This window comes from Chaetodon trifascialis, chromosome 8, assembly GCF_039877785.1.
Source record: "Chaetodon trifascialis isolate fChaTrf1 chromosome 8, fChaTrf1.hap1, whole genome shotgun sequence".
NCBI lineage: Eukaryota > Metazoa > Chordata > Actinopteri > Chaetodontiformes > Chaetodontidae > Chaetodon > Chaetodon trifascialis.
In genome coordinates, this window is record NC_092063.1 from 15242902 (window position 1) to 15266968 (window position 24067).

The 24067-nt window shown below is 42.5% G+C and overlaps 3 protein-coding genes across 4 annotated transcripts; all 3 read right to left on the minus strand.

Moving 5' to 3' along the window:
• Window positions 1–2150: 2150 nt before the first annotated feature.
• On the minus strand, window positions 2151–8030 carry LOC139335741 (uncharacterized). The gene is made up of 8 exons (XM_070969505.1): window positions 7810–8030; window positions 7538–7715; window positions 7139–7239; window positions 5641–5727; window positions 4383–4530; window positions 3795–3874; window positions 3611–3704; window positions 2151–3095 (listed from the first exon to the last, which is right to left on the minus strand). Exons 2-8 carry the CDS (start codon window positions 7647–7649, stop codon window positions 2686–2688), a joined length of 1032 nt encoding a protein of 343 aa, XP_070825606.1. The 5' UTR covers window positions 7650–7715; window positions 7810–8030; the 3' UTR covers window positions 2151–2685.
• Window positions 7810–10893, minus strand: nsun5 (NOP2/Sun RNA methyltransferase 5). The gene is made up of 4 exons (XM_070969504.1): window positions 9744–10893; window positions 8851–9061; window positions 8584–8748; window positions 7810–8451 (listed from the first exon to the last, which is right to left on the minus strand). Exons 1-4 carry the CDS (start codon window positions 10666–10668, stop codon window positions 8253–8255), a joined length of 1500 nt encoding a protein of 499 aa, XP_070825605.1. The 5' UTR covers window positions 10669–10893; the 3' UTR covers window positions 7810–8252.
• A 644-nt stretch (window positions 10894–11537) lies between these two features.
• Window positions 11538–20650, minus strand: mybl2a (v-myb avian myeloblastosis viral oncogene homolog-like 2a). Of its 2 annotated transcripts, XM_070969489.1 has the most exons (13): window positions 20366–20650; window positions 20063–20122; window positions 18764–18866; window positions 18385–18456; window positions 18111–18203; window positions 17776–17996; window positions 17513–17633; window positions 16093–16146; window positions 15659–15903; window positions 14820–15522; window positions 14234–14476; window positions 13448–13648; window positions 11538–13238 (listed from the first exon to the last, which is right to left on the minus strand). In XM_070969489.1, exons 1-13 carry the CDS (start codon window positions 20374–20376, stop codon window positions 12636–12638), a joined length of 2730 nt encoding a protein of 909 aa, XP_070825590.1. In that variant the 5' UTR covers window positions 20377–20650; the 3' UTR covers window positions 11538–12635. The 2 variants fall into 2 exon arrangements, with proteins under 2 accessions (XP_070825590.1, XP_070825591.1); XM_070969490.1 differs by lacking the exon at window positions 20063–20122 and having other exon boundaries at window positions 20366–20488.
• Window positions 20651–24067: the final 3417 nt, after the last annotated feature.

The window sequence follows — 24067 nt, forward strand, 5'->3', positions numbered from 1 at the left end:
TTAGAGACTCCTCCCTAAACATCCAGTTTCATGTTTTAATGACCAAATACAAAAATGACTGATTTGCTTTTTAATTGTTTTTCCTTTCTAACAGGGAGACTTGTTCCTGATATTAACAGCATGATGAAGTTGTTCCCAATTTAAGAATAAAAAATGAACCAGCAATGTGTTCACTGTCTGTAAAACAAACAATTTCTTCATACTAAGAATAATGTCTTTTAAATATAATGCAGATTTTACATTCCTGAGCAGCGATACTAAACCTTTGCTGCTCAGTGTTTAGGGACAGTCAGTCAACAGAAAATTGCTCGTAGGTCCTTTGAGACTTTAATGTCCTCTTATGTATGCATGTACAGCTGTGTATATTGAGCTCATCCCCACATTATGCAGTCTGTGTTGGTTCAGTTTAGGTTTAAGTGCTTGGTTGAAGTCTGTAGGCTCACTCAAGCCCACATCCACCATGTGGTGTGCATATTTAATGTTTGTTAATAATTGAAAAGCGTATTGGAAGAGTCACGCAGGCTGCAGTGTGCGTATGTGACAGTAAAATGCACTGTGTGTGTGACATAATGTATGGCATTTTAACTGGTTATTTCTTTGTCTTTCAGTTCAGATTTAGTCAGACTGGGCTTTACAATTTAGCAAATTAACATGAGTTCCTGACGAGGGTTCAGTGTCAACATTTATGATCGTCAATACAATCATTTATGAATAACTGATGTCACATTTTATTTTCAATGTATTCTCATGTTAGCGCACCCCATCTCCACACAGATCTGAGAAATCTGGCTGATTTCGTATAAATCTTTACTTTTTGTAAATACATGTAGATTTAAGCTTTGTCTGTGTCACTAACAGCGTCGACGTCCTGTGCCTCAGTCTTTTGTACACCACACTGACTGAACTCCAGCTGGTGAGAGACCACAGACGACTGGATGTGATATTTGGGACAACCTTTGACCTCGCTCCTATAGCGCAGCAGGAGCCTGTCTGGCCTTTGAGGTGGACAGAGTGTCAGCTGTGTGTGTGTGGAAACTAAAATGGACTGACAGATTGTGTATGTGCATGTACAGTAAGTGTGTTCACATACTGTAGGTGCTGGGAGTGCAGACAGCCTGGGCGTTTCCTGCCTGATCGCCATCAAAGCATATGTCTGCATATCTGTCAATCTGTCATACGGATTCTTCTCCGCTAATGCATACAGACACACACACACACACACACACACACACACACACACACACACACACACACATTACATATGAACACATGTGGGGTGGCTCACACACCTCCTGTCAAACTAAATTGCTGCTACTTCACTGCCCCCATAACACACATACTGTACATGCAAATACTGTTTGCAAAAAGTAGCCCCATTAAAACTCGCTCCCAGCAGCCTATACGTGACACACACTAATTATGCACTCACCTACACAATCCCGTCCATCGAAATCCCACAACACTCACACAAGGCACCACGTTTCTAGCATGAAAGCGAAACATATACAATGATGGGAACCTAAACTTACAGTAGCATGTGTGTGTGTGTGTGTGTGTGTGTGTGTACACTCTTGTTTTCTCATCATATGTAGGGCCAGACAGTGCTATAGGGTTCCCCATTTCCCTTCCACCTCACTGAGCCCCTGCCCCCCCCCCGACACACACGCTAACAGTCAACCTCGTGGCCAGTTTCTCTGACACAAAGGAATACCAATGTACAGTACACTGTGTCATGATACCACTTTAAAGCATCAGTGTTGGTTTATCTACTGCTGAGAGATTTGGGACCACACCAGTACCGAGAGAATACAGAGGTGATGCTCATCAACTTGACGGCAACGTCTCTTTCCAAGAACAGTGAGGATATCCAATCAAGAGCTCACTGAGAGCAGTTTGCTCTTTGATAACGACCTGCGTGGCTGGAAACCAGAGTTTAGTGAGAGATGATGTATTTGTGATCTGGGTGAAATAATCCTTTCATGAATAAGAGCCCTGAAAACAACACACTCCTTCAATGTGACTTTAATTCAACCTGAACATTAAATTCAACTTGGAACAGAAGAAAAACCCTCAGAATTTCATGTTAGTGTGAGCACAATTTAGTATTACATGACAGTGTGAACGTTTAAAATGATACACTGAACTTTCTCTAATTCTGTAACTGACAGATTTATTAGACACTTAAATGTAAACACTAATTACTGTGTAACTCTGCCTCTCAGTGCAACTATATTCAGGCCTGAAGGTGAGACTTCCCTCCCACATTAAGAGGCTCTTAAGCAGCGAGAGCATGCGCCGCAGCAGAAAAACGTTCAATCTATTTATCAAACATTCAGCAGGTAAAACACAACACCTTGTATGAGCCACATACAATCTTTGGAAGTTGTATAAAAGGAGAAGCTAAGTTAAAACTTGCAATTTTGCCATTACTGACTGCTCTCTGTGACGTCGAACAGAACAGCAGCTTCAGTGTTTGTGTGCAGAAACTAATTTGGATCTGAAATCAGCAAAAGTGGCATAAAGTTTAATGAAGAATTGAGCTGATTTTCATTAACAGATGCATTTTTTTCCGTTCCTCTATGGGGCTGTTCCGTGTGAGATGTTTGTCCTCTCTTATTTAACTCCTCCTCTTCACCCTCACCCTGTCTGTCACATCCAGTCAATCAGCACCCCCCCACCCCCCCGTTAGCTCCTGTACTCATTCCCACAGTCCCCAATGAGCGCCATGAGGTCCCTGGAGCGCCGTGTCACCACCTCGATGGCGTCGAGGTCTTCGACCGTCAGCTTCAGGTCAGGGCTGCAGCTACGCAAGCTGTCACTGATGTGTTGCCCCGCCCCTGCAACACCAAGCCGACAGCCCACGATGACCCCGCCCACCGCAGGGCGGTCCAGCACGTAACGCGTTGCTACACTGGCCACTGAGCATTCGTGTCCCTTGGCAACAGTGTTCAAGGTGACAAGGAGGTCCTGGAAAAGGCTCCAGCCACCCCAAGAGTCAATCATGTTCTTGTACTTAGAGAGGGAGGCGGTGTTGAGCTCCGCCCTGGAACTGGGCTCCACCTTCCCCAGATAACGCTCCGAAAGTAGACCGCCAGCTAAGAGAGAACAGTGATGGAGGAAAATGAGGGATGGAGGAGGGAAGCAGATGAAGGAGTCAAAGGAGGCAGGGAGGATTGAATAAAAAGAGAAGTGGGAGGAAGAGGAGGAGGTGGCAGAAATAAAGGGGCAGAGGAGGAGAATAAATGAGATGGAGAAGGATGGAGAGGAGGAAGTGGGTGAAGCGTGAGGAGGTATAGAGGAAAAAACAAGGAGGGGAGAAAAAAGAGGGCAGACACCATTGAGGTCAGGAGGAGGATGTGACGGAGAGGAATGAGCAAAGATGACGGAGGGAGCGGGCAGAGGAGAGAGAGAGAGAGAATGTGTCGTCACCTCAACTGACTCCATTTTAGAAACCCACCATTTCACATCTGTACGCCGTGATGGTAAATGTGCTGCTCACATCAATAAACATGATGTAAACCTTTAATACCTCGACTGGACTGATGTTCATGTATTTAACTGTATCTAACCCTAACCCTAATGCAGACAGACAGAACGTGTTGTATCTCACCCAGAGTGCCGTACGTGAGCAGCTGAATGCTGTTCGCCAGACAGAACTGCTCCATCTTTGCTGCAGGTCGCTGGTCAATCACAGAGTACTGAACCTGCATGACAGACACCTTAAATACACATTTAACCGGCACACTGACAGAGTCTGATGGAGAACTGTACTAGCATGCAGGTGGGGGTGTTACCTGGTTGCTTGAGATGCGGATGCCTCTGCTGGTGATCTCCTCCAGCCTCTGTGTGTCAAAGTTGGTGAGTGCGAGCTCTCCTGAGGGAAAAACAGGAAACAGTCTTCTCAGAATAAACATAAAGATCCATAAAAAGATGTTGATAAAGACAGACCAGTAACCAGTAACAATATAATCCAATAATAACATCTTGACAAATAATAGATTCTCACCATGAGGGCCCTTACTTAGCTTTCAACCACGCCTCATGGCCTTCCTCATTGGAGTTGCTATAGTTGATTTGTGGTTGAAAGCTTTGGTACCACCGTGTCATTAAACCTCGTGTTAATATTAATGATGACTCCAACGGCTGAAGAAGACCATGAGACGCAATTGAAAGGCCTGGAAAAATTCACTAAGTGGCTGTTGTCAAACGATCATTTCCGGATCAAGAATGAACTCAAATCTGATTTGCTGGTTACAGTCTAATAATATTCTATATCATAAATATGAACTGGTCAGCCTCTTGGAGGGACAAGTTACTGTTGTCTCTCAGTCTTTCACAATGATTATCTGTACATGTTCACTGTATATGCTGTGTGTACATACGTATGAGTCCCTCCTGCTGCAGGTCGGACAGGTGTACCAGTGCATCCAGGTATCTCTTGTCTCTATAGTCCCACCAGTGGAACTGAACACAGTCCAGACTGTCCACCTGCATACGAGTCATAGAGCGCTGCAGCGACTTCTCCACCACCTGCACACAGAGACATAATTCAGCCTCTTTTTCGTATATTAAATAAACAATTTTGATACGATTTTTCTAACTCTGACCAAGATACATACTGGCCTGAACATTTTCCAGTTGAAACATCAGCCCTCTCTGGTCAACAGAATATGTCATGTGACAAAGTTTCCACCTCAAACCTATTTCTGTACTGCAGTTTCTTGTTACTTACCAGCTGACATATACGTCGATACCTTCAATAAGCTAATATTGGCTAATATCAGACCAGCCTGGCTCTAATGTCACGTGCACACACTTTCTGTGCTCAGCTGTGACATCAGACAATCTAAATCCTTCGACACAAAAACAAGAATGTTTACTGTTGATTTACCAACAAACAGTGGGCACAAATAAATACTGAAAATTGTGCACATCCATCCATTTTTATTTTTTTATTTTTATTTTTCCATTTTCTATACTGCCTATCCCTTTCGGGGTTGCGGGGGGGCTGGAGCCTATCCCAGCTGTCAACGAGAGAGAGGCGGGGTACACCCTGGACCGGTCGCCAGTCGCTCGCAGGGCAACACACAAAACAAACAGCCATTCACGCTCACACTCACACCTAAGGACAATTTAGAGTTACCAATTAACCTAATGAGCATGTTTTTGGTCTGTGGGAGGAAGCCGGAGTACCCGGAGAGAACCCACGCATGCACGGGAAGAACATGCAAACTTCACACAGAAGGGCCCCGCCCAGGGATTGAACCGGCGACCTTCTTGCTGTGAGGCACGCACACTATCGCGCCACTGTGCCGCCCAAAATTGTGCACAATTGCAACATATTCAGCGGATATTTTGTTACACATGAAACCACAAATAAAATAAAATCATTTGTGAGTTGTTTTTACAGCTAAGATCTCATTAAAAAAAAAGGGACTGATGGGAATCGTTACGATTCAACACCAACAAAGAATTTTCTGTCGCTCCCATTTGTCAAGTAGATCAGTGAGGTGATGCCCGGGTTCTTTATAAAGACACACACTGCTCTCTAGTGGAGAAAACTATTCCTCACTGTAACACGCAGCAGACTCCGCTGACCATCAGTCACTCCTGTCTTTGACCCATTTGTCAGCGGCTCACCTTGCGGTCCATTGGTCCTGGTCTTGGCACGTACTTGGTCAGACTCTGCAGAGCTGGAACGTCACTTCCAGAGTATCTGCACTTCAGCTACAGATCAGAGGAAGAAAATCAGAACTACAAACATTTGAACTGAGCCATGTCTTGTTTCTGTAGCTTTCACTTATCTGTTAGAAAACGATTATTACAATGCTTAATATCTTGCACATTCTGAAACACTTAAGTACTGCCAAAAACACTGTGAAGCACTTGATTTAAGAATGATGCAGGAGTTAAGAAGCATGTGCTGATTAGCGAATTGTAACAGAGACAAAGAACCTGGAAAGCATGAGTAATGACAAAAGCTGGTTGGATGAGAAGAGCTCACTGTGGCTCTCTGCACATTATTCCAGGTGAACGGCTGAGACTACGGTCAATACCATTAGACTGTCACAGCACATCAGCCACAGAGAGTCTGATCTGAGCCACACCGGGACCTCTGTGTGTGCATGTGTGTGTGTTGAGTATCTGCAGGAAAAGCTGAATGGAGGAATCAATAACCAGGCCTGACTGATGTTACAGAAATATATGTGACAACGTGACAAAGTGTCAGTCACATTTAACGAAATAAACTGTGTTAAATGGTGTTAAATGATTCAGTGACTTCTGAACGTGGTCAGCTTACTTTACCATTATTGAGATATATTTATATACATATATTTGAAATATTTAAATGCTTTTTTGAGTTCTAGCCCTTTTAACTACAGCATTTTTTTTTTTCAAACATACCTCTGGGAATGCTGTCACAGGTATTTAAAAGAAAAGCTCCCTCTAGTGTTTAAGGCAGCTAACACAGCGCCACCACGCCTCACAGTGTGACCACTGATGTTTCTACAGATAATTCCAGGTACTAATTCAACTTCATAAAATACAGTCTCCAACCATCTCGTGTCGTGTCATGCACAGGCTAGATGCCAGGAACACATCAACATGTGATCTCACACTTAAACTATAAATGTGTTCTGAAGTTCGGTACAAAACTTGCTTTTCCAAATTGTGCATTGCAGCTGCGCATTTCCTCATTCATCTGTCAGGTGTAACATGGATTATTTTCTTATCCTTTGGAGTAGGATTAATCCCGCATTTCACAACACTAAAATAAGAGAAAATGGTACAATTCTTGTCAGGGAGCTTTGCTGTACCAAATGAATTAGTTTACAGTTTACCACTATTTATCATTTGTTAAAAGACAATAAAATTTTAAAATGGGAAAACCAGAATTAAATATCTTTCATCCAACAAAGAGATTTACTTTGAACTGCTCACAACTGAACTGAATAACATGATTGTTTTTGCACAATTCTCATCTCTGCCACATATATAATGTCATGTACTGAACAGAGGGAAACTGACCAAAGCAGGAGGTGAGTCTGCATGCATGTGAGCAAATTAAGTGTTTATTTAATCACACTTGCACAAAATTTCAGTTTTTACCTTGAAATGTGTGTGTTTGTGTGTGTACCTGGCTGTTGAAACGTCCAAATATTTCTTCTGCAGGCCCATAAATGTCTGCCATGTCAAATGTGGTCAGACCAGCGTCTACGTAGGCCTGCATGTCCTCAACTGGAAAAACAAGAGGCAAACATTTATAGATGAGACAAATTATTATTCCTTATTATTATTATTATTATTATTATTATTATTATTATTATTATTATTATTATTATCAGCAAACAGTGGTTAGCCTGTGCAGCAGGTATTAACACGTGCAAATGAATTATGACGCTTCTTTTAATCAACCTGTCCCCACTTCTTCAGCCATCCATTCATCCATGTCTTTCCATTTTGAATGCGGTACTTTGTTTTCGTTGTAAACTGGCACACCCGGGGATGTTTCCGTGATATCTGTGTTCATGTTCACCTGCTTTGGACTCATCCACCGTTCCGTGCGCCCCGGACACCTGCCACATCCCGTTCAGGACCCGGCAGACCTCCAAACCGCCGGACAGTCTCACTTTGGGCACTGGGGACATCCTGCTGTCAGGGCCCGGGAGGAAGCTGCTACAGGCGTCGTGAGGTTTGGACACAGCTGCTGTCTTCTATGGTCCATAAAAACCAAAACAGCTTGTTGTTTACATGTAGCATCATAATTTTACTTAAAGTATTTTACTTACTTTTACTACTATTACTTACTTTATTACTGATTTCGTCTTTCCTGTAAGACGAACCTGAACCACTGCCGGCAAAATAAACTTCAGGTCACTCCAACAACAACTTACAAAACATTTGGTCTGTGTTACAAAAGCCACGAGCGTTTCAACCAATAGCTGACTGTGTTTAGCCGGAAATAAAACTTCTTCTTCGGCGTGTTGCAGCTGCATTACTGCCCCCTACTGGATAAAAATTGTCATTTCTTTGGAGAAATATAAAACGCCTGAAATTTCTGAAAAAAGAAAAATGTCAGAAATATACCAAGAGCTTTGCAGAACATCTGACAATAATGAGACAAACAGACGTGATACAATAAAAAAATCATCTTTACTTCTCAGTTACATTCCTACATATCTCTATCAGAAATTAAATAAATCATTCCCTCCAGACAACATGCTGTACGCAATCCCATTTTAAATTTCTCATCACTCCACTGTTGCTGCTGTCGCCGTCTTCTTCTTCTTCCTCCTCTTCCTCTTCCTCTTCTTCTTGCCAGGTGTGCTGTCAGCCTGTCCTGCAGCAGGTGTCGGTTTGTTGTCCGTCTCTGAAGCTTCAGACTCTTCTTCTGAGGCTGCAGGTCTCTTCTCACAGGTGGACAAGCTATGTGGTGTTTCCTCCATGTCGCTGTGAAAGAGCAGGCAAAAAAATTTGGTAGATAGTTTGTGCTCATTGAGTGTTACCATATTTAACTTTAAGTAAAAATAATGTGACTAGGTCCTGCTTCAATTTCTCCAGAGAAGTGGCCCCAGTATTTACCTTATCTGAACCGCTGGCTCCTGTTTCTTACTCCCAGCCTCACTGTCTTTCTCCAGCAGAGCCACGAAGAAGCCGTGTGTGCGGGTCTTGGCGGTGCTGGCACGCAGACACTGATTGAGCGGCTCCAGGCCTCGTTCAGACCACTGAGAAAGCACAGGAACCAACCTGGGGTAAAGAAATAAACACACATTCAGGAAATGTCCCATCAAAGCAGGTATGAAAACGTCAGTAGGTTCTCTTGGTTTAGTGAAAGGGGACTGTTGCTACCTGAAGCCGGGGTTCTGCTGCAGACAGGCCGCTACGACTTCCTCATTCTCCTGGCTGTGGATGGAGCAGGTGGAGTAGACCAGGCGCTTCAGCCGAGGGAACCTGAGGGCGTGGTTCAGGCACCGCAGCTGGAAGGAGGCCAAGGAGGCCAGCCTAGCCTGAATCTCCTCCTGCTCAGTGGAAGAGGCATCGTCCCGGAGACACACCATACCTGCACCCCACACAGATTACACAAGTTATATTTAAATCCTCAAGCTAAAGTTTGTAGACACACGAGTTTTCTGATTTCAGCATCTGATGAGCAGAAAGTTTAGGAAGATACTGAGACTGAGCTCAAGCATGTGGCCCATTCCTATTTGCATGCTCTGTGTATGCACAAGGAAATCTCTGAGCATCTGAAGCTGCAACAGATAACTGAATTTTTGAACGCATTGGTGCTTCCGACTTTGGGCATGTTGATCCTCTCAGAGCCTTTGGAGAATCCTGATTCGTGATTTATATGGAAACCATTGATGCAGCAATACCCAGTGGTGGAAGAGGCTCAGATCCCTTATTTAACCCATGGGGTTTGATCCCTCCCAAGGGTCACCACATACATCTGAGGGGTTGTGACCCCTCAAATGTCTGGATATACTCTAGTAAAGTACACCAAGTACGTTAAGTGAGTGCAAGCAGTGAGTGGTCCAGCAGCAGAGGTGATGGGAGAGAAAATGAGGTCACAAGATGGCTTATACTAACTGCCTGAGGGCTTGGTTGGTTGTGATCATATATGTAAGATGTATGAATCATGTGACGTCAAGGACTCAGAGGTAAACCTGTAAGGACAGCGGCCAGGTGATCGCACATCTGGTTAACACTATAATCATGTTCACACAACTGATAACTCAACCCACCTGATCCACTGCAGGATGGATCCAGCAGGATATACTCTACATCTTTATATTGCAAGCTGTCAGGGTCCACCTTCAGGAAGTCCTGGTTGGCCAACTGCTGACAGGTGACCCCAGCTCGGAGCAGGAGAGTCGACATCGTGGCCAGACGCTTGGCATCCAAATCAAAGGCAAAGAGCCTGCCTTTGTTCTTCATGATGGCTGCCAGGTGGCTGGATTTGTTGCCAGGGGCAGCGCAGGCATCAATGACGTGGCTGCCAGGTGGGGGGTTGAGGAGGTATGCTGGGAGGCAGCTGGCTTTGTCCTGCAGAATGAAGTGGCCGGCCTTATACAGGAAGTGGTCATGGAAGTCAGTTTTAGGAGAGAAGACCAGCACCTCTGGCAGGTGCATGTCCCTCACAAAAACTTTCCCCTTCAGGGTTAAGTCATCCAGGCTGGAGGCCTGGCCTTGATAAAGTAAACCATCCCTCTTCAGGTAGTCCACAGCATCCTCCACGGTGGTCTTCAAAGTGTTCACACGCACATACCTGGGCAGCTGGTCTCCGGCACGCTGCTGGACACTGGGTGGGAGCAGGTCTTCATTCTTGCTGACCTTCTGCTTCACCTTCAGGCGGGCCAGAACCGCCTGCAGTCTGGGGCGATGCTTCATCATCATGGTTTTCCAGGAGCCGCCACACTTCAGCCCCTGGCCAATCAGCAGGTCGTACACCAGCACCTTAGCCAGGGCCATCTTCAGTTTGGTCTGTTTGAGCAGCCTGGTGGACTCGATGATCTCCTCCAGGATGGACGAAAACTTCTGGGTCTCACAAACCAGAGCGAATAGCTGCTTGATGTTCGTAAACTTGCTGTCATAAACCAGAGTTTTCAAAGCGCCCTGCTTCCTCTCGGCTTTCTCCAAGATCTCGGCGGCTTTCAGATACAGAGCCATGGCGAAAACTAACTTTTAGCTAACGTTAACTTAGCTAACGAGCCGCACTACGTCGCCGTTTTATTTAGCTCGTGACAGCCGGTTGACACATTCCTAGTCCTGCACAGGTTTCCTCTCTGAGAAAGGAACAACAAATCGATTTCTTTTTCTTATTCAGGTTTTATAATTAGCGACTTCGTGACTACTTTTCCACCATGCACATGTCTGACAGAGGGTCGTGACTCCGGAAGTACAAGCTGACGCACAGTGTGACGTAGGAGATCCGTCCAGCCAATCACTGATGACAACTGAAAGACAATAATGTTGGAGCGCTGCATGAGGAGAGCGCAGAAGTTTCACTATGGATTGGATTGTGTTCCTCTGAGTCTGTTAGAGGATGTTTTCCGAGGGATCTGTTCACCTTGTTTCTCAGTGCAAAAGCAAATGTTGACCCATATTAACAGATATAAACATTTTTGATATTAGGGTAAGAGAATACAAGACTTTATTGTTCAACTTGAACTCTCCATAAAACACATCTTACTATTGATAAACATTTCAATTACAGCAATGACAGTCATTTTTAAATGTCAGTGAAAGGTCTGAATTTTCTAAAGAATTTCCAAAATTGGGATCAATAAAGTAAAATCTAAGTCTAAATCCCACCTTCCCAAAGCCATCTTGGTATTAAAATAGTTGTTTCAATTTTTTAGTGGTAGTTTTTATCTATTACAATCTTTCCAGTCTCGGGTATTAGGGCGTTAACTACTCTAAAGGCTCAAGTAGCCATCCTTCCTCTCTTTACAGTCTGTTCATTACAGTCTTCATACTATTTGAATGGACAGTGCTCTTGGAAACAAAGCACAAAAATAGACTATCCGGGCAAAAATACAGCAAATTGTTGAGAAAAATATCTTTATTCTTTAATACAAGTACATTCTCTGGATATTTCCATGTGGATAAACAAGAGGTCAAAGGACTGAAGTTCATGCCGGTGTTAATTAGCACAATATGAGCAATTATCACTGCAATAAAATGAGTTTGCTGTCATTCAACGTGAACTGTAGTTTGTGCAAGAGCCAACCCGTGTAGTAATCTCACAACAATATGCAGAATGACCATGAACCAATACAATTTATTCAAGAGTAAAAACTGATATATCATCACAGATCTTGAGATTCATAGCAGCAACTTTAAAACACCACTGTCCAATAAAAAAAACGAATATAAACAAACTGTTTAAAGATTAAACACATTGTTTACAAAAAGCTGCAAAGGTGCAGAGTTTCATTCAATTCACTGCCAAGTGACCCTGCACACAGTCCATCTGATACAGCTCCAAAACAAATAAATTGCAAGACAGAAAAATTAGCTTAGAAAAATGTAGTGTATTTTTGGACACTTCAACCTTTTGCTTTGGACACTGAACAGCCATGCACTCATAGCGGGATGTGCCTGCCAAAGAATACAGCAAAAAAACGTGCTATTTCTGCAGCAAGAGACGAGGACTTAGAGCATAGCTGCTTCATTCTCTCCTATGTCTGTGAAAAGACTGGCAGCTACAAAGACATACTATTCCAAATATGTCAAGTCTTTATTATATACTGTTTATGGAATGCAGTGCAGCTAATTTGTGACAGGCCAGAGAGGCTTCTTTTCACTCGTCACCCAACCCCACCGTCCACAGAGGTATGAGCAGTTTGAGCTCTATGACTGTGGCCTGCTGGCTGCCACTGTGCTTGTTATTTCAACAAACGAGATATTCTGAGCAGATTGTCCTCTTCTTCAATATACTTTTAATATCATGTTGCACCTCTTGACTACTACTTCAAGGTGCTAAATTCAATTAGCTTCATCTCATGTTGGAAGAAACTTAATTGAGGGAGATCAAGTCAGTTTCTGTTTAATGTTCAGAGCAAGCAGGTGTGGAGGTTTGGGTTTTTTTGGGGGTGACAGACAGAATTATCTGACCAAACTTTCCCAACCTATTAGTGCTTAACAACCACGCTGGGCTTTTTAACAGTCTTTGTCTTCAAAGAGTTCTTGTATAGTAGCAGTCTCTCTGTGGTGTGAGGAGGCAGGCGGTTTCTCTTGGCTCTTACAATACGCGCTGCCATTGGACACAACCGATCGAAGCCCCCTGAGGTGGCCGGTACTGCCAGAAGCTTCTTGACGAGGGCCTGGAGCTGGGGGAACCGAGTAGCAGATTTCCAGTATAACACGCTGGAGCTGCTTTCCCACAGTGGCTCTGATAGGTACACATCAAGCTCAGATATCTTCATGGTCTTTGCAGGTGGCTGAAGGAAGTTAAAGATGAACTTGCGCTTGAGGTCATTTCCACCGACGCTGTCGCAGTTGTTGTCATCTGAGCTGCCACCAGATGCCTCCATCAGTGTGGTGGCTTGGCTCTCTTCTTCATCATCCTGCTCCTTTATCAGCTCCTTGCTTGTCTGGTCTTTATCTGCCTCTACAGAGGGAGATGCTGATGCCTCCATACTTCCTAATGTGGCTTCCAAAATGGTTTGAGCCTGACACTTTGAGGGAGGCGTTACGAAACCTGTCTCATCCTCCACTTTGGCATCAGAAAATGGCTGAAAGGAAATCAAGACAGGGAGAGAGTTCTGATTCTGAGTGTGGAGAGGTATGGTGTGTACTGTTTTCTTTGATGCACTCACAGAGATGTAACACAGAGCTCAATATAAACACAGACTTCAACAAAAATCAATATGAAATGGGTATAAGTTGCCATTTGTTGCAACAAACAAAACGAAACAACCACGCTTCTGGCCTAATTCAGTACCTGGAGTTTGATCCTGGGGTCGAGCACAGCAGCTAGTATCATGTCCTTCTGGTGAATCAGGGACTGGAAGTGTGTGTGGAGGCCTGTGCGCAGGGCTTTGTTGAAGTGGGTGTAGTTGGTGACAAGGCTTTCCAAGGTCTTATCAAGGCCAATGATGGATGGTATGATGACAGAGATGGTCACTCCATTTCCTTGCAGGACCTGGATTTGAAGAGGCAAAAAGGAAATGATCTCACACAATCTTCCACCAACAATACCACAATACTGTATTTCCACACATGTATTCAATATTTCTAAGGAGTTCAAAGAGAAATATCAGTCTAGAATCCTTAAATCCAGGTTCAGTGTAAAACTGACAAATCATGATTTGTGTTTCAACATAAGTGGATTTATCATGTTTGCTTTGTTTCAGTAATTCAGTGCCCAACCCAACAAAAGTCCATCACAGCCTGTACTGACTTTATCACTAAACCCCTATAGGTTTTGTTTAATATGTAGTACAATGCAATTTTACGCTGACATTGCCTGAAGAGCAGAAATATTAGAGATAGTTATTTCTAAATTACTTGATGACAACCCTGCTTAAATTTTTCCTAAACCGATTACTTCATTAATTGCAACAATAAATGGCACAAAACAGTCACGCAAGAAAACCAAGAAAATTTGGAAATTCCAGGACAAATAGGTCAGACTAATCGTATTAGGGGTTTATTGTAATATAATACTTCGGAATCTTATATGTGATCTTTGTAAAACACCATACTCCACTACATCCATAACACATACCTGCAAAGCCTCCCCAAAGGGCTCAAGGAGACCCAGGATGTCAATCACTTGTTCCCTCTTGACCATGACCAGAGGCGGGGCGCTGGCTGCGTCGTTAGCCTCGATGCGAGCCTGGGCCAGAAGAGTCATGGTGGCGCTCCAGGCGGACTCCTGCACCATACGGCGCAAAGATAGCATCATGGAGTTCCAGCGACAGTTAGTGAAGGACGGGCACAGGGACACATTGTATTCCTTCAACAAAACCTAAACAATGACATGATACAAAATGGTCACGTTAAAACAGTCTCACAAAGAAATATCTGATCTTTTGAATCTCCTGCCTTAAAAAAATTAAAAGGCCTCAGTTAAACCATTTATCAACATACAGGCTGGTGTGTGTCTGTATATGTGGAAAAAACAAGCACATCTCTCATGTCATGTACAAGCTTGTGAGACTTTTCTAAATCATTCTGACCAAACCTTGATGTTTCAGGACACTGAATTTGAAAGGGTTAATAATCAGGACTACTTAAAACAAGACACCAATATAATGCAGTGTAAATAAACTTACAATATCAGCTTAAATCTGTTCGTCTATTTCTCCTACCTCACTCCAGTAGGTGCTGTTCCTAAAGAAAGCCACCACATTGTGGACCTGTAAGAGCAAGTTTTCCACAACCCTGGAGTTCTTCAGTGCCTCCTTAATCACAAGTTGTAATTTGTTGGCCACACAGGTGGTCCTGGTACCAATCTGCAGCTCTGAAAAGGGTGACTCTGTTTCAGACATCTGGTCTGACAGAAATGCCACCATCTCATCTCCATCTGGTTCTCCCCTGTTGGATGAGCACATGATCTTGTAGTCGCAGAACAGGTTGTTCCCAGCAAGGCATTCTTTGGCCTGGTTGGCAAGGACGTAGCCGATGTTGCAAGGAAAGATGCCGTAGCTCAGCAGCACACCTTCAAGCTCCCTGGCCACAGCAGTGCTGAGGTTTTTGTGGCTGAGGTGACGGAAGGCCACAATGGGACGGCGGATCTGCCAGGACTCAGTGACAAAGTGGAGCTGCACAACAACGATGGGCTCCTCCACTGGATGGGATTGATTCCCGGCCCAGAGGTCAAAGGTGACATGAATGGCGCTCTCACCCTCTTTGGTTTTGGCAAGGCAGGCTTTAAGGTCACGGATGAGCTGAGGCTTGATGGTTCTCTCCACTTCATCATAGAGTTGCAGGCTCACAACTCGCTGGGACAGCTTGTTGTATTCAGGGCTGATGGTACTCATGAATGACCTGAAGCCTGCACCTTCAACAAAACTGTGGGGAACAACACAAATTTTCAAATGATGTGTGTGATCTAGACTGGTGACTGAGTGTCCATTTGCCAGACATACAGAAGAGACAACTAGCTTTCTGCTGCAGTAATTCAATAAATATATAAACTACAGGTCACCTAAGTGGCAGCATGTCTTCAGCAATCATCCTCAGTGCTGCATCAGCAAACTTCTTCTGGTCTACTGGTGCGGCTACCGGTGCAGCGCCTGAGTTAGAACTGGGACTGGAACTCGAACTGGGAGGCAAGGAGGGACTAGGGGAGGAGAAGTCTCTCCTGGATGCTGAAGTCTGTGGAAGTGGAACAACAGTCTTTTGCTTGACTTTCTGAGACTCATTCTGCTTCTCCTCTTTCTCTGGCCTGACCTGCAGCAAAACAAAGAGTAGGAGAGTGAAACCGAGCTCGCCAGCTGGGAACACTGAGAAAACAGTTGAAACTGATGATTAATGTATTGGCTTTGTCTGGGAGGTAGTTAGTGGTTATTTAACTAATGTAGCTCTGTAAAAATTGAATGTTTCTCCTTAGATGAATGTTTAAAAGCAAAGACAACTTACCACTTTAGTCATTACTGGTTCAGTGTCTAATACAACATCACACTTGAAGTCTACCTGCAACACAACATTAAACATGAATGCACAATAATTACTTTGCCGCAAACTATTAGAAAAAAACCCAAAAAGCTTTCTTTTTCTTTCATAGCCTGACCAGCAGACCACAAAAAGCATTAACTTGGCAACTTTTTGAAAATGCAACAAACAAAAGATTTACCTGCTGCATCTCTGAGGGATGTACCGATCCGATACTGGTATCGGTATTGGTCCCGATATTGAAAAAAATTCTAGATCGGGTATCGGTGACAATGGGCCCGATACATAGGGGCCGATCTATTCAGGCTAAAGCTATGCTATAAGCGCTGTGAGTGGTGTCATGTGCAAGCAACACGCAGTGCTGCAGCACACATAATGTGGACCACATTGTTTTCAAAATGGGGTGAGCAAAAGAATCAGCTATCTGGAACTTTTTCACACTATCTCAGCCTACAAACTCGACGGCCACTTGCAATACCTGTGCAGTCAATGTTCTGCGAGGCGGTGGTAAAACGTCAAGTTATAACACAAACAAATTAATCAAGCACCTACAGAGATTTCCCACCAGGGAGCACACTGAGTTTATTGAACTGAATAAACAAAAAGGAGGCGGTATGACGCAGCTGAATTTGAAGGAGATGAAGGAAAGATGTGAAAAATTTCCACCTAACAGTGTGCAGGCAACAAAAATCACAGAGAGGATAATGAATTTCATTGTTGTGGATGGGCAACCGTGGTCGATTGTTGGGGACAAGGGATTCCAGCTGCTAATTAGCCACCTGGAGCCACATTTGTCCAAGACAGCTCTACCTGAACTGCATGGTAAAGTGTGCAAACACATATTAGAGAAGATAAAAGACGCTATTGTTTTTTTCTGAATTTCAGCTCCTTTATTGTTTAACATTCACTTTATTTTACATTGGATTTTATATTCCTGCTTGCACTGACTGAACCAGTTACACGTTATATTTTTTTGCATGTTGTTCGACTAAGCTAGAGAAGCTATTAGATTAAGATTGTTGTACTGGTGCACAGTTATTAAATACCTAAGTAACTCAATACATTTATATCTGTTTGGTTTAAAAAGTCAAGTATGATGCACAAAAGAATGATCCCAGTCTTTTGAACACAATGAGACATACAGTTTGTTAGGTAATGCAGCTCTGTTTTTCTGTATCGGTATTGAATCGGTATCGGCCAATTACTAAACCTCAGATATCGGTATCGGCGCATCCCTAGCATCTCTACAGTGATTGATCAACTATTAAAATCGAATCTATTAACCAGATTTATTCATTTCTAACAACAATTTATTTATATATAATTTGTTTACTGAGTAATCATTGAGAATTTTTTTTTAAATGCTGGAAATGGGAAAATGCTGTACCTCTCCTTCCACAAACTGTTGAATATCAAGGGAAATACTGTCAGCCATGTCTTTGTACAAGCCCAACTCTGCTTTACGTTTGATGGTGCAGTTCCAGCGATTTTTCACTGCATTGTCTGTCCTGCAAGGGGAATTGAAAATGTACATTTAAGTCTCAGTGTTATCCGTGGCATCTAATAATCTAGAATAACAACCAAATAATCTGACTCCCTGTCATCCACCTCATTAAATTTCAGCAAATCAGTTATTGCGACCCAACCCACCTTCCAGGGAGTAGCCTGGCAATCTCAGCCCACCGGTTCCCCAGAATGGAGTGGGCTTTGCAGATGATGACGTCTTCTTCATTGGTCCAAGAGCTCTTTTTGACCAGTGGATCAAGATGGTTGTGCCAGCGTTCACGACACTGTTTCCCCATCCGCCCCTTCAGGTGCCTGGCAATCAAAGTCCAGTGTTTGGTGCCATACCTCTTAACCAGCTCTATTATCTGTGAGAGCAAATAAATTAGCAAACACATGAGCACAAAGTGAGACGAGACAATATCAACTACAAACCGTGTTTAAGCCAAGTCTGTATCAAATGTTCTGTGTAATTTTTCCACCTTTTCATCTTCCTCTTTGGACCAGCAGCCTTTGACTAAATCAGGATCCAGGTGCTTTTTCCAGCGGTGCATACAATGGAATTCTGTCCGCCCCTGTCAAAGCAACAGGAAGTGTCTTTAATATCCAAGATGAAAATAATTCAACATGGAGAGGCTAGTTAGCATTTACAGTTGGTTAGCATTGTATAAGATCAACAACATGACAGACAGTGTTGAAAGCCCTGATTCATTAATTTTCTGTTACTCAACCATTTTGCTTCTGCTGAGTACTTACAGGTAAAAAACTGGCAATGGTTTTCCAATCTTTTTTCCCAAAGTTGCTGATCAGGATTTTGAGATTTTCATCCTGCACAATAGAACAAATCAGTTCAGATACATTACTTTACATTACTGTGAGCTTTAAGCTCACCTTTCAGGCATGAGCTAAGATGAACACAGTTTCTTACTTTTGATATTAGCTAGCATAAATTCACACCCCTGCTTCAGCTGGTCCTCTTGTTAGCATGTAGCATTACATTTTATTCACTGACACTAATGTAAGTCTACAAAATTATAGTGTGTCACTGCAGATAATATCATCACATGAATGTCTGAAATATCCTTATCAGGGTGCTGAATGGACAACAGAGGTTGAAAGTCTTCTTTTCACTCACCTCTTCCAGAGTCCATTTGACTTGACACTTGGTACCATCCTTCTTCTCTGCAGTGTCCGAGTCAGTGTCAAAGCACAGATTACTATTCCCCGCCCCTTCCATGCTGCAACCATACAAACAACCAATAATTCAAATAAACATGCAGGACTGGATTTCAACATATAGAGAATAAGAGTGAAAGGACACGAAATAGAGACTAGACATCTTGGCATACACAGTGTATATATATATAGGTATATGTGTGTGTGTGTGTGTGTGTGTGTGTATATATATATATATATATGTATATGTGTGTGTGTGTGTGTGTGTGTGTGTGTGTGTGTGTGTATATATATATATATATATATATATATACATACGTGCATGATGTGAACTTAGACTTTCATTTCATTGCATCATGTTTCAGCTGGAGATGTAAAACTGTACCTGCTGATTCTCATGTTTAGCTATCCCCCAGCAACCATGACACTGTCCCAATTAAATGTGTTTAAATGCTACGTTTAAAGACGTTTAAAGAGACCCCAAGTATTAGGGTGCCACTGATTTAGAGGCTGATTGATAGACAAATGTATGCCACTGCTGGCTAATTCTGCTTGCATTTTAATAAGCTGCCAGTTTTACTCTCCTGTCCTTCAGCAATGTTAATACATTTGACTTACATGCAATATGCTCTGCGGTCACGTTAGATATCTGGGCTACTATTGAAGCCAAGAGGAACGAAGTTGGCTCAAATGATATGCAAAAATAACTGTCTAACGTAAAAGAAAAACAATATATTGCTACATTGTCATTCAGCTGACTTGTATTTCACTTTCCCATCCCGCAACCAATTCAACGAGCATTAATGTTGTGCACAACAACAACGAGCTAGCTTAACAGCCCAGGGGCAAGCTGAAATATCTTAGCAGCTAACATCAGCCTCTGCAAACCAAACGATTTACCTCGACAAACAAATGAAGTGTTGAGCAATATATCAGAACACCGCGCTGGGTAACTCTCAAGACGATTAATAATCTAAAATGAGTTACAAAGTAATTAACTTGCTTTCAAACTTAGCAGTAACTTCAAGCTGGCTAACTGGGCTAGCTGGGCACGAACACGCGTGAAGGAAACGTTGACTTGAGACGTAGAGGAGACTAAAGTAGAACGCCTCTAGCGGCACATGTATGCAAATACAACTACCCTGCCCACTTTGCAGTATTTTCATAGGCGAAGTAAGATCTTTATGATTTCTGTGTGGGTGACTGTAGTAGAGAAAATTAACCAACATGACAGTAGGGAGAACATAGAAATGCCTACCTAAACTTCAGATTGTGCAACTGCTTCTGGAATACAGCAGGGTCCAGCTTTTCCAGCTCACTACCATGACAAAACAGAACAACGGCTTTTAAATGGACACGAAAGAGAGGGAACTACCGTCTCAGTCATACGTCGCACACGAAAACAAGGCAACCACTTGGATCACAACAGTAGCGATGGTTGCGACGAAATTATAATTACTGTGAGACATTTCCACCCTTAGCAGAGCACGAACGCTCACACAGTTTTTCTATAAATAAGACAACGTTAACACGAATGAGCGTTAATGTCTCCAACACTTACCCGCGCGACATCCCTCCTCTGCCTCCACAGTCTCGCGGTGCACGGAGCTCTCAAGTGCTAACTGGAATAGTTTCACAGCTGCTAAAACAAACTGTCTTTTCAGAAATACACGAAAGATTGAATAACATGGGCCGAATTAAATCATTGTTACCGGCTGAACTACAGAGGCAGTTAAGGAACTCGTGGCTCTTATCAATAGAAATTTACCCCGGACTGAAACTCAGTGGTCTGTTCAAGAGCACCACGGCCACGCAACTACACACACACACACACACACACACACACACACTCCCCGGAAACGAACCATGTGAGCAACGGTTACAACCGACGCTAACAGCTAACGGCTACTGTTTGGCATACGTTCACTCTCTAGCTTTGGGGATTCAGACATTCAGACATAATGTCATATAGGCAAACATTCGAGAACGCTGTAATGTGTCTCATGTAAGGGCGACGCTTGTTTAATATTACGCACCATTTAAAGTGAATTAACCTCTGGCATTGGTGGAACAGTTACTTATGCTAGGCTACATGCTAAGCTAAGTACTGCTCAACCCCATAACTTTATCATGATCATCTCTAAAAATAGCAACCATGACACGCTCCCTCACAGCAAAATATGTTTAAAGGGAGGCAAACAAGAGTTTTCAGTGTGAAATGGAGGCACAGCTAAAAAAAAAAAAAAAAAAAAAAAAAAAAAAAAAAAAAATCATTTGATGGCTTTTACAAAACACAAAATACCAGTGTTGCAACAATATTTTACCATATTGATTAATGGTTACCCTCACAAATTATCACAACATTGTGCCACAATAACAAAGTCACTGTAGTTTTAACCTGGTCCATCATTTTATTTTATTTGGATGTTTCATTCTTGTTTTTTCTTCAACAATATTTTGTCAAAGGAAGTTATTTTGTTACATGTAGGCCTGGCTATGTCAGAGCTCATAGCAGGTTCATTTTGCCCAGCCGTGTGTGTGTGTGTGTGTGTGTGTGTGTGTGTGTGTGTGTGTGTCTGTGTCTGTGTCTGTGTGTGGTCACAGATGGATGGGAAGTCATCCAGTCTTCTTAACTTTCCCAGTTTCATCATCATCCTCGCTCTCTTGTGTTCCTACACAACCTTTGGCCCCTCACAGTTAGCACAGTTACATGTGTTTCCAACACACTCTGGTCCTTTCCACATGAGAGAAATGAACAAAGTTTGAATCTTTATTTCTGACAGAGCATTTTCACGTTAATGTCACACACTGTGATCAAAACTAGTTGAATTCTGTTGCCCGCACAATGGCCGTGAAAATGTGGGAAACTATAGGCCTATCTGTTACACGCAATTCTGCGTGTTTCTGTTCCACAGCCCTCACCTCTGCTTACAATTTTAACCATCAGTCAATCCCCCCGAACATGTGTTGTGTTTCTCATTTTGACCACTAAGTGGGGCATTTGTGCAGTAATGCAGACAGTGAGCTTTTAATATGGTCTCAACTCCCCATCTGTCTATTATCTTCCCACAGATGAGCAGGTTTGTCTCTTACCATTAATAATTGACCTTCAGCACTTTGCAAAATTGAAATGAATTGGTCTGGATAAGGTCACCACTGCTGGCAGTGCTTTATTTGGTTTGGTCAGTTTGTTCATATATAAAACATAGAACAGCAGTGACATTAAAAAACAAAAAACAAACATAAGTTATGTTTCTATAAACACAATTAGAATTTATCAATCCTAAACACATACAACATAGTGGTGAATAGAGAAGAATAACCACAGAGAAAATAATAAACCTTTTACACATGTTCTAGCATACAGGATATCAGTCTGATTCAGACACTGGTGATGGACACAATAACAATCACATTTTTATACAGATGCACTCAGCTTCTGTCACTTTGGTATGTCCTGTGTTGAGCAGCTGTTTGATTGCTTTTTGATTGTAACTATTGTAACAAGTGTTTGAGCTGTCACTATGATGCCTGTTCCTCGCTGATGAATCAGAACAGGCAAACATTAATCAGCACTGAAACCTGCAGTGTGAAAAGTCAGAGTGTTTGTAGAATGAAGCCAAAGGGACTTTGAGCGATTGCGTGCTGACCTTCTTTTCTGCATGTAGCCATCATCAAGTTGCACAATATTCTCTGTTAGATTGGTATGAATCTGACCCGATTTCCTGGTTTATCTGTTTGGTAACTTTGCTGAAATCTATCAGAAGTTTTATTGTGTTTTAAAGTGCCCAGTTCGCCAGAACGGGAAGATAACAAATTATGACATACAAACATCCACTGATGCACAGTTTGTATATCACATACAGACAGATTTAACCTACATTATCATTCATGCCAAAAGATGATGCAGCCAAGCACACACACACACATGCACACACACATATGCACACACACCTGTGCAAGCATCAAAGTGTTCAACTGCTACTCTCTTGCATATAAAATGAACAACACTGTTACCTGCTGAGTGTACATTTGTATGTTGTGGGTTCAGTAATCCCACTATATTTTGTTAGCAGCATACACAGATGAATACAGTTACACCTTGATAACACACATCCAAACACACAACATACCAATGATCAGTATGTCATAGTTGGAAGAACCCTGAAATCAAAATGAAAATAACACAAATTAAATAAAGCGTTCGTTATGCCGAATGGCCTCTTTCATCGTGTTACTTACATCACTGTTGCATTAACGCATCAGCAGCATTTTTGTTGCAGTTGGTCGAAGTGGAACTGCTTGATATGCTGTTGGGCTTTTGATGTGCAAAAAGACTCTCATGAAGACAGTTCTGTGTGTGAGAGTCCTGAAAACCTTATTTTGCATTGCAACAAGATAAGAATTGAAATCATTTTGTTCAAAATATGTTCACAACATGACAAATAATGTGCAAAATATAAAAAATAACAAGTGGCTTTAAATTTCAAATAAACGTGGTAGAGAAAGAAGTTACTTGCCTCTAAAATATGATGGAGTAGAAGTATAAAGTAGTAGAAAACTGAAAATACTCAAGTAAAGTCCAAAGACCTCAAAACAGTGCTTAAGTACAGTACTTGAGTAAATGTACTTACTTTTTACCACTAGCAATAGCTGAACAAAACCACCCCATATTATCATAAACACGAGAAAGTAAAGACAAAGCAATGGAAGTAAGACTCAGGTTGTTCTAGAAGAGAAATTTCCTTCCAGATTTCAGACTTGGCATGATCACTTAAAACCTTCAGTAACGAAACTCACATTATATTATAGCTATATCTGAATCAAGGGCCTAAGGACAGAGGGTGTGCTAGGCTTTAATACTGTATACAGCCAATGATAACTTCATACGCTCATCTAAACACACCGTGGGAGACTATGGATCTATATTCTGCCTGTAATCTCAGCAAAATTCCTTCATTTCATCACTAAAATGTCATGATTTTGGACAACATACAGTATTTACAAGATGGTCACTAGCTGGTTAATAAAAAAGCTGGTTAATAAAAAAAGAACACCATTTCTGTTATGCACACATGTTTAATGGCTCATCCAAAAGGACATGTAAATGTTTTGACAGTTGCTTGATTTATGAACATGTTTTCCATGTACACACACATGTACAAACACACATAGGCTTGGACTTTTACTTCAGTTGGCATCAGTCCACTATGACGCTGCTGCTGGCAGCGTGACCCGACAGTCTTTAACATCAACCTCTCTG

Excerpts from the sequence above, each read along its gene's own strand:
- mybl2a (XM_070969489.1), bottom strand. Across the intron at positions 15,523-15,658 it reads GAAGACATGCTGCCACTTAG|TTTTGTTGAAGGTGCAGGCT; the intron begins GTGACCTGTAGT and ends TGTTCCCCACAG. Across the intron at positions 13,649-14,233 it reads CCTTTGGGGAGGCTTTGCAG|GTCCTGCAAGGAAATGGAGT; the intron begins GTATGTGTTATG and ends CTTCAAATCCAG.
- LOC139335741 (XM_070969505.1), bottom strand. The coding sequence starts at position 7,649 with ATGTCCCCAGTGCCCAAAGTGAGACTGTCCGGCGGTTTGGAGGTCTGC. Across the intron at positions 4,531-5,640 it reads CAGGACCAATGGACCGCAAG|GTGGTGGAGAAGTCGCTGCA; the intron begins GTGAGCCGCTGA and ends CTCTGTGTGCAG. Across the intron at positions 3,705-3,794 it reads TCCGCATCTCAAGCAACCAG|GTTCAGTACTCTGTGATTGA; the intron begins GTAACACCCCCA and ends TCTGTCATGCAG.
- nsun5 (XM_070969504.1), bottom strand. The coding sequence starts at position 10,668 with ATGGCTCTGTATCTGAAAGCCGCCGAGATCTTGGAGAAAGCCGAGAGG. Across the intron at positions 8,749-8,850 it reads CAGCAGAACCCCGGCTTCAG|GTTGGTTCCTGTGCTTTCTC; the intron begins GTAGCAACAGTC and ends TCTTTACCCCAG. Across the intron at positions 8,452-8,583 it reads GAGCCAGCGGTTCAGATAAG|CGACATGGAGGAAACACCAC; the intron begins GTAAATACTGGG and ends GCTCTTTCACAG.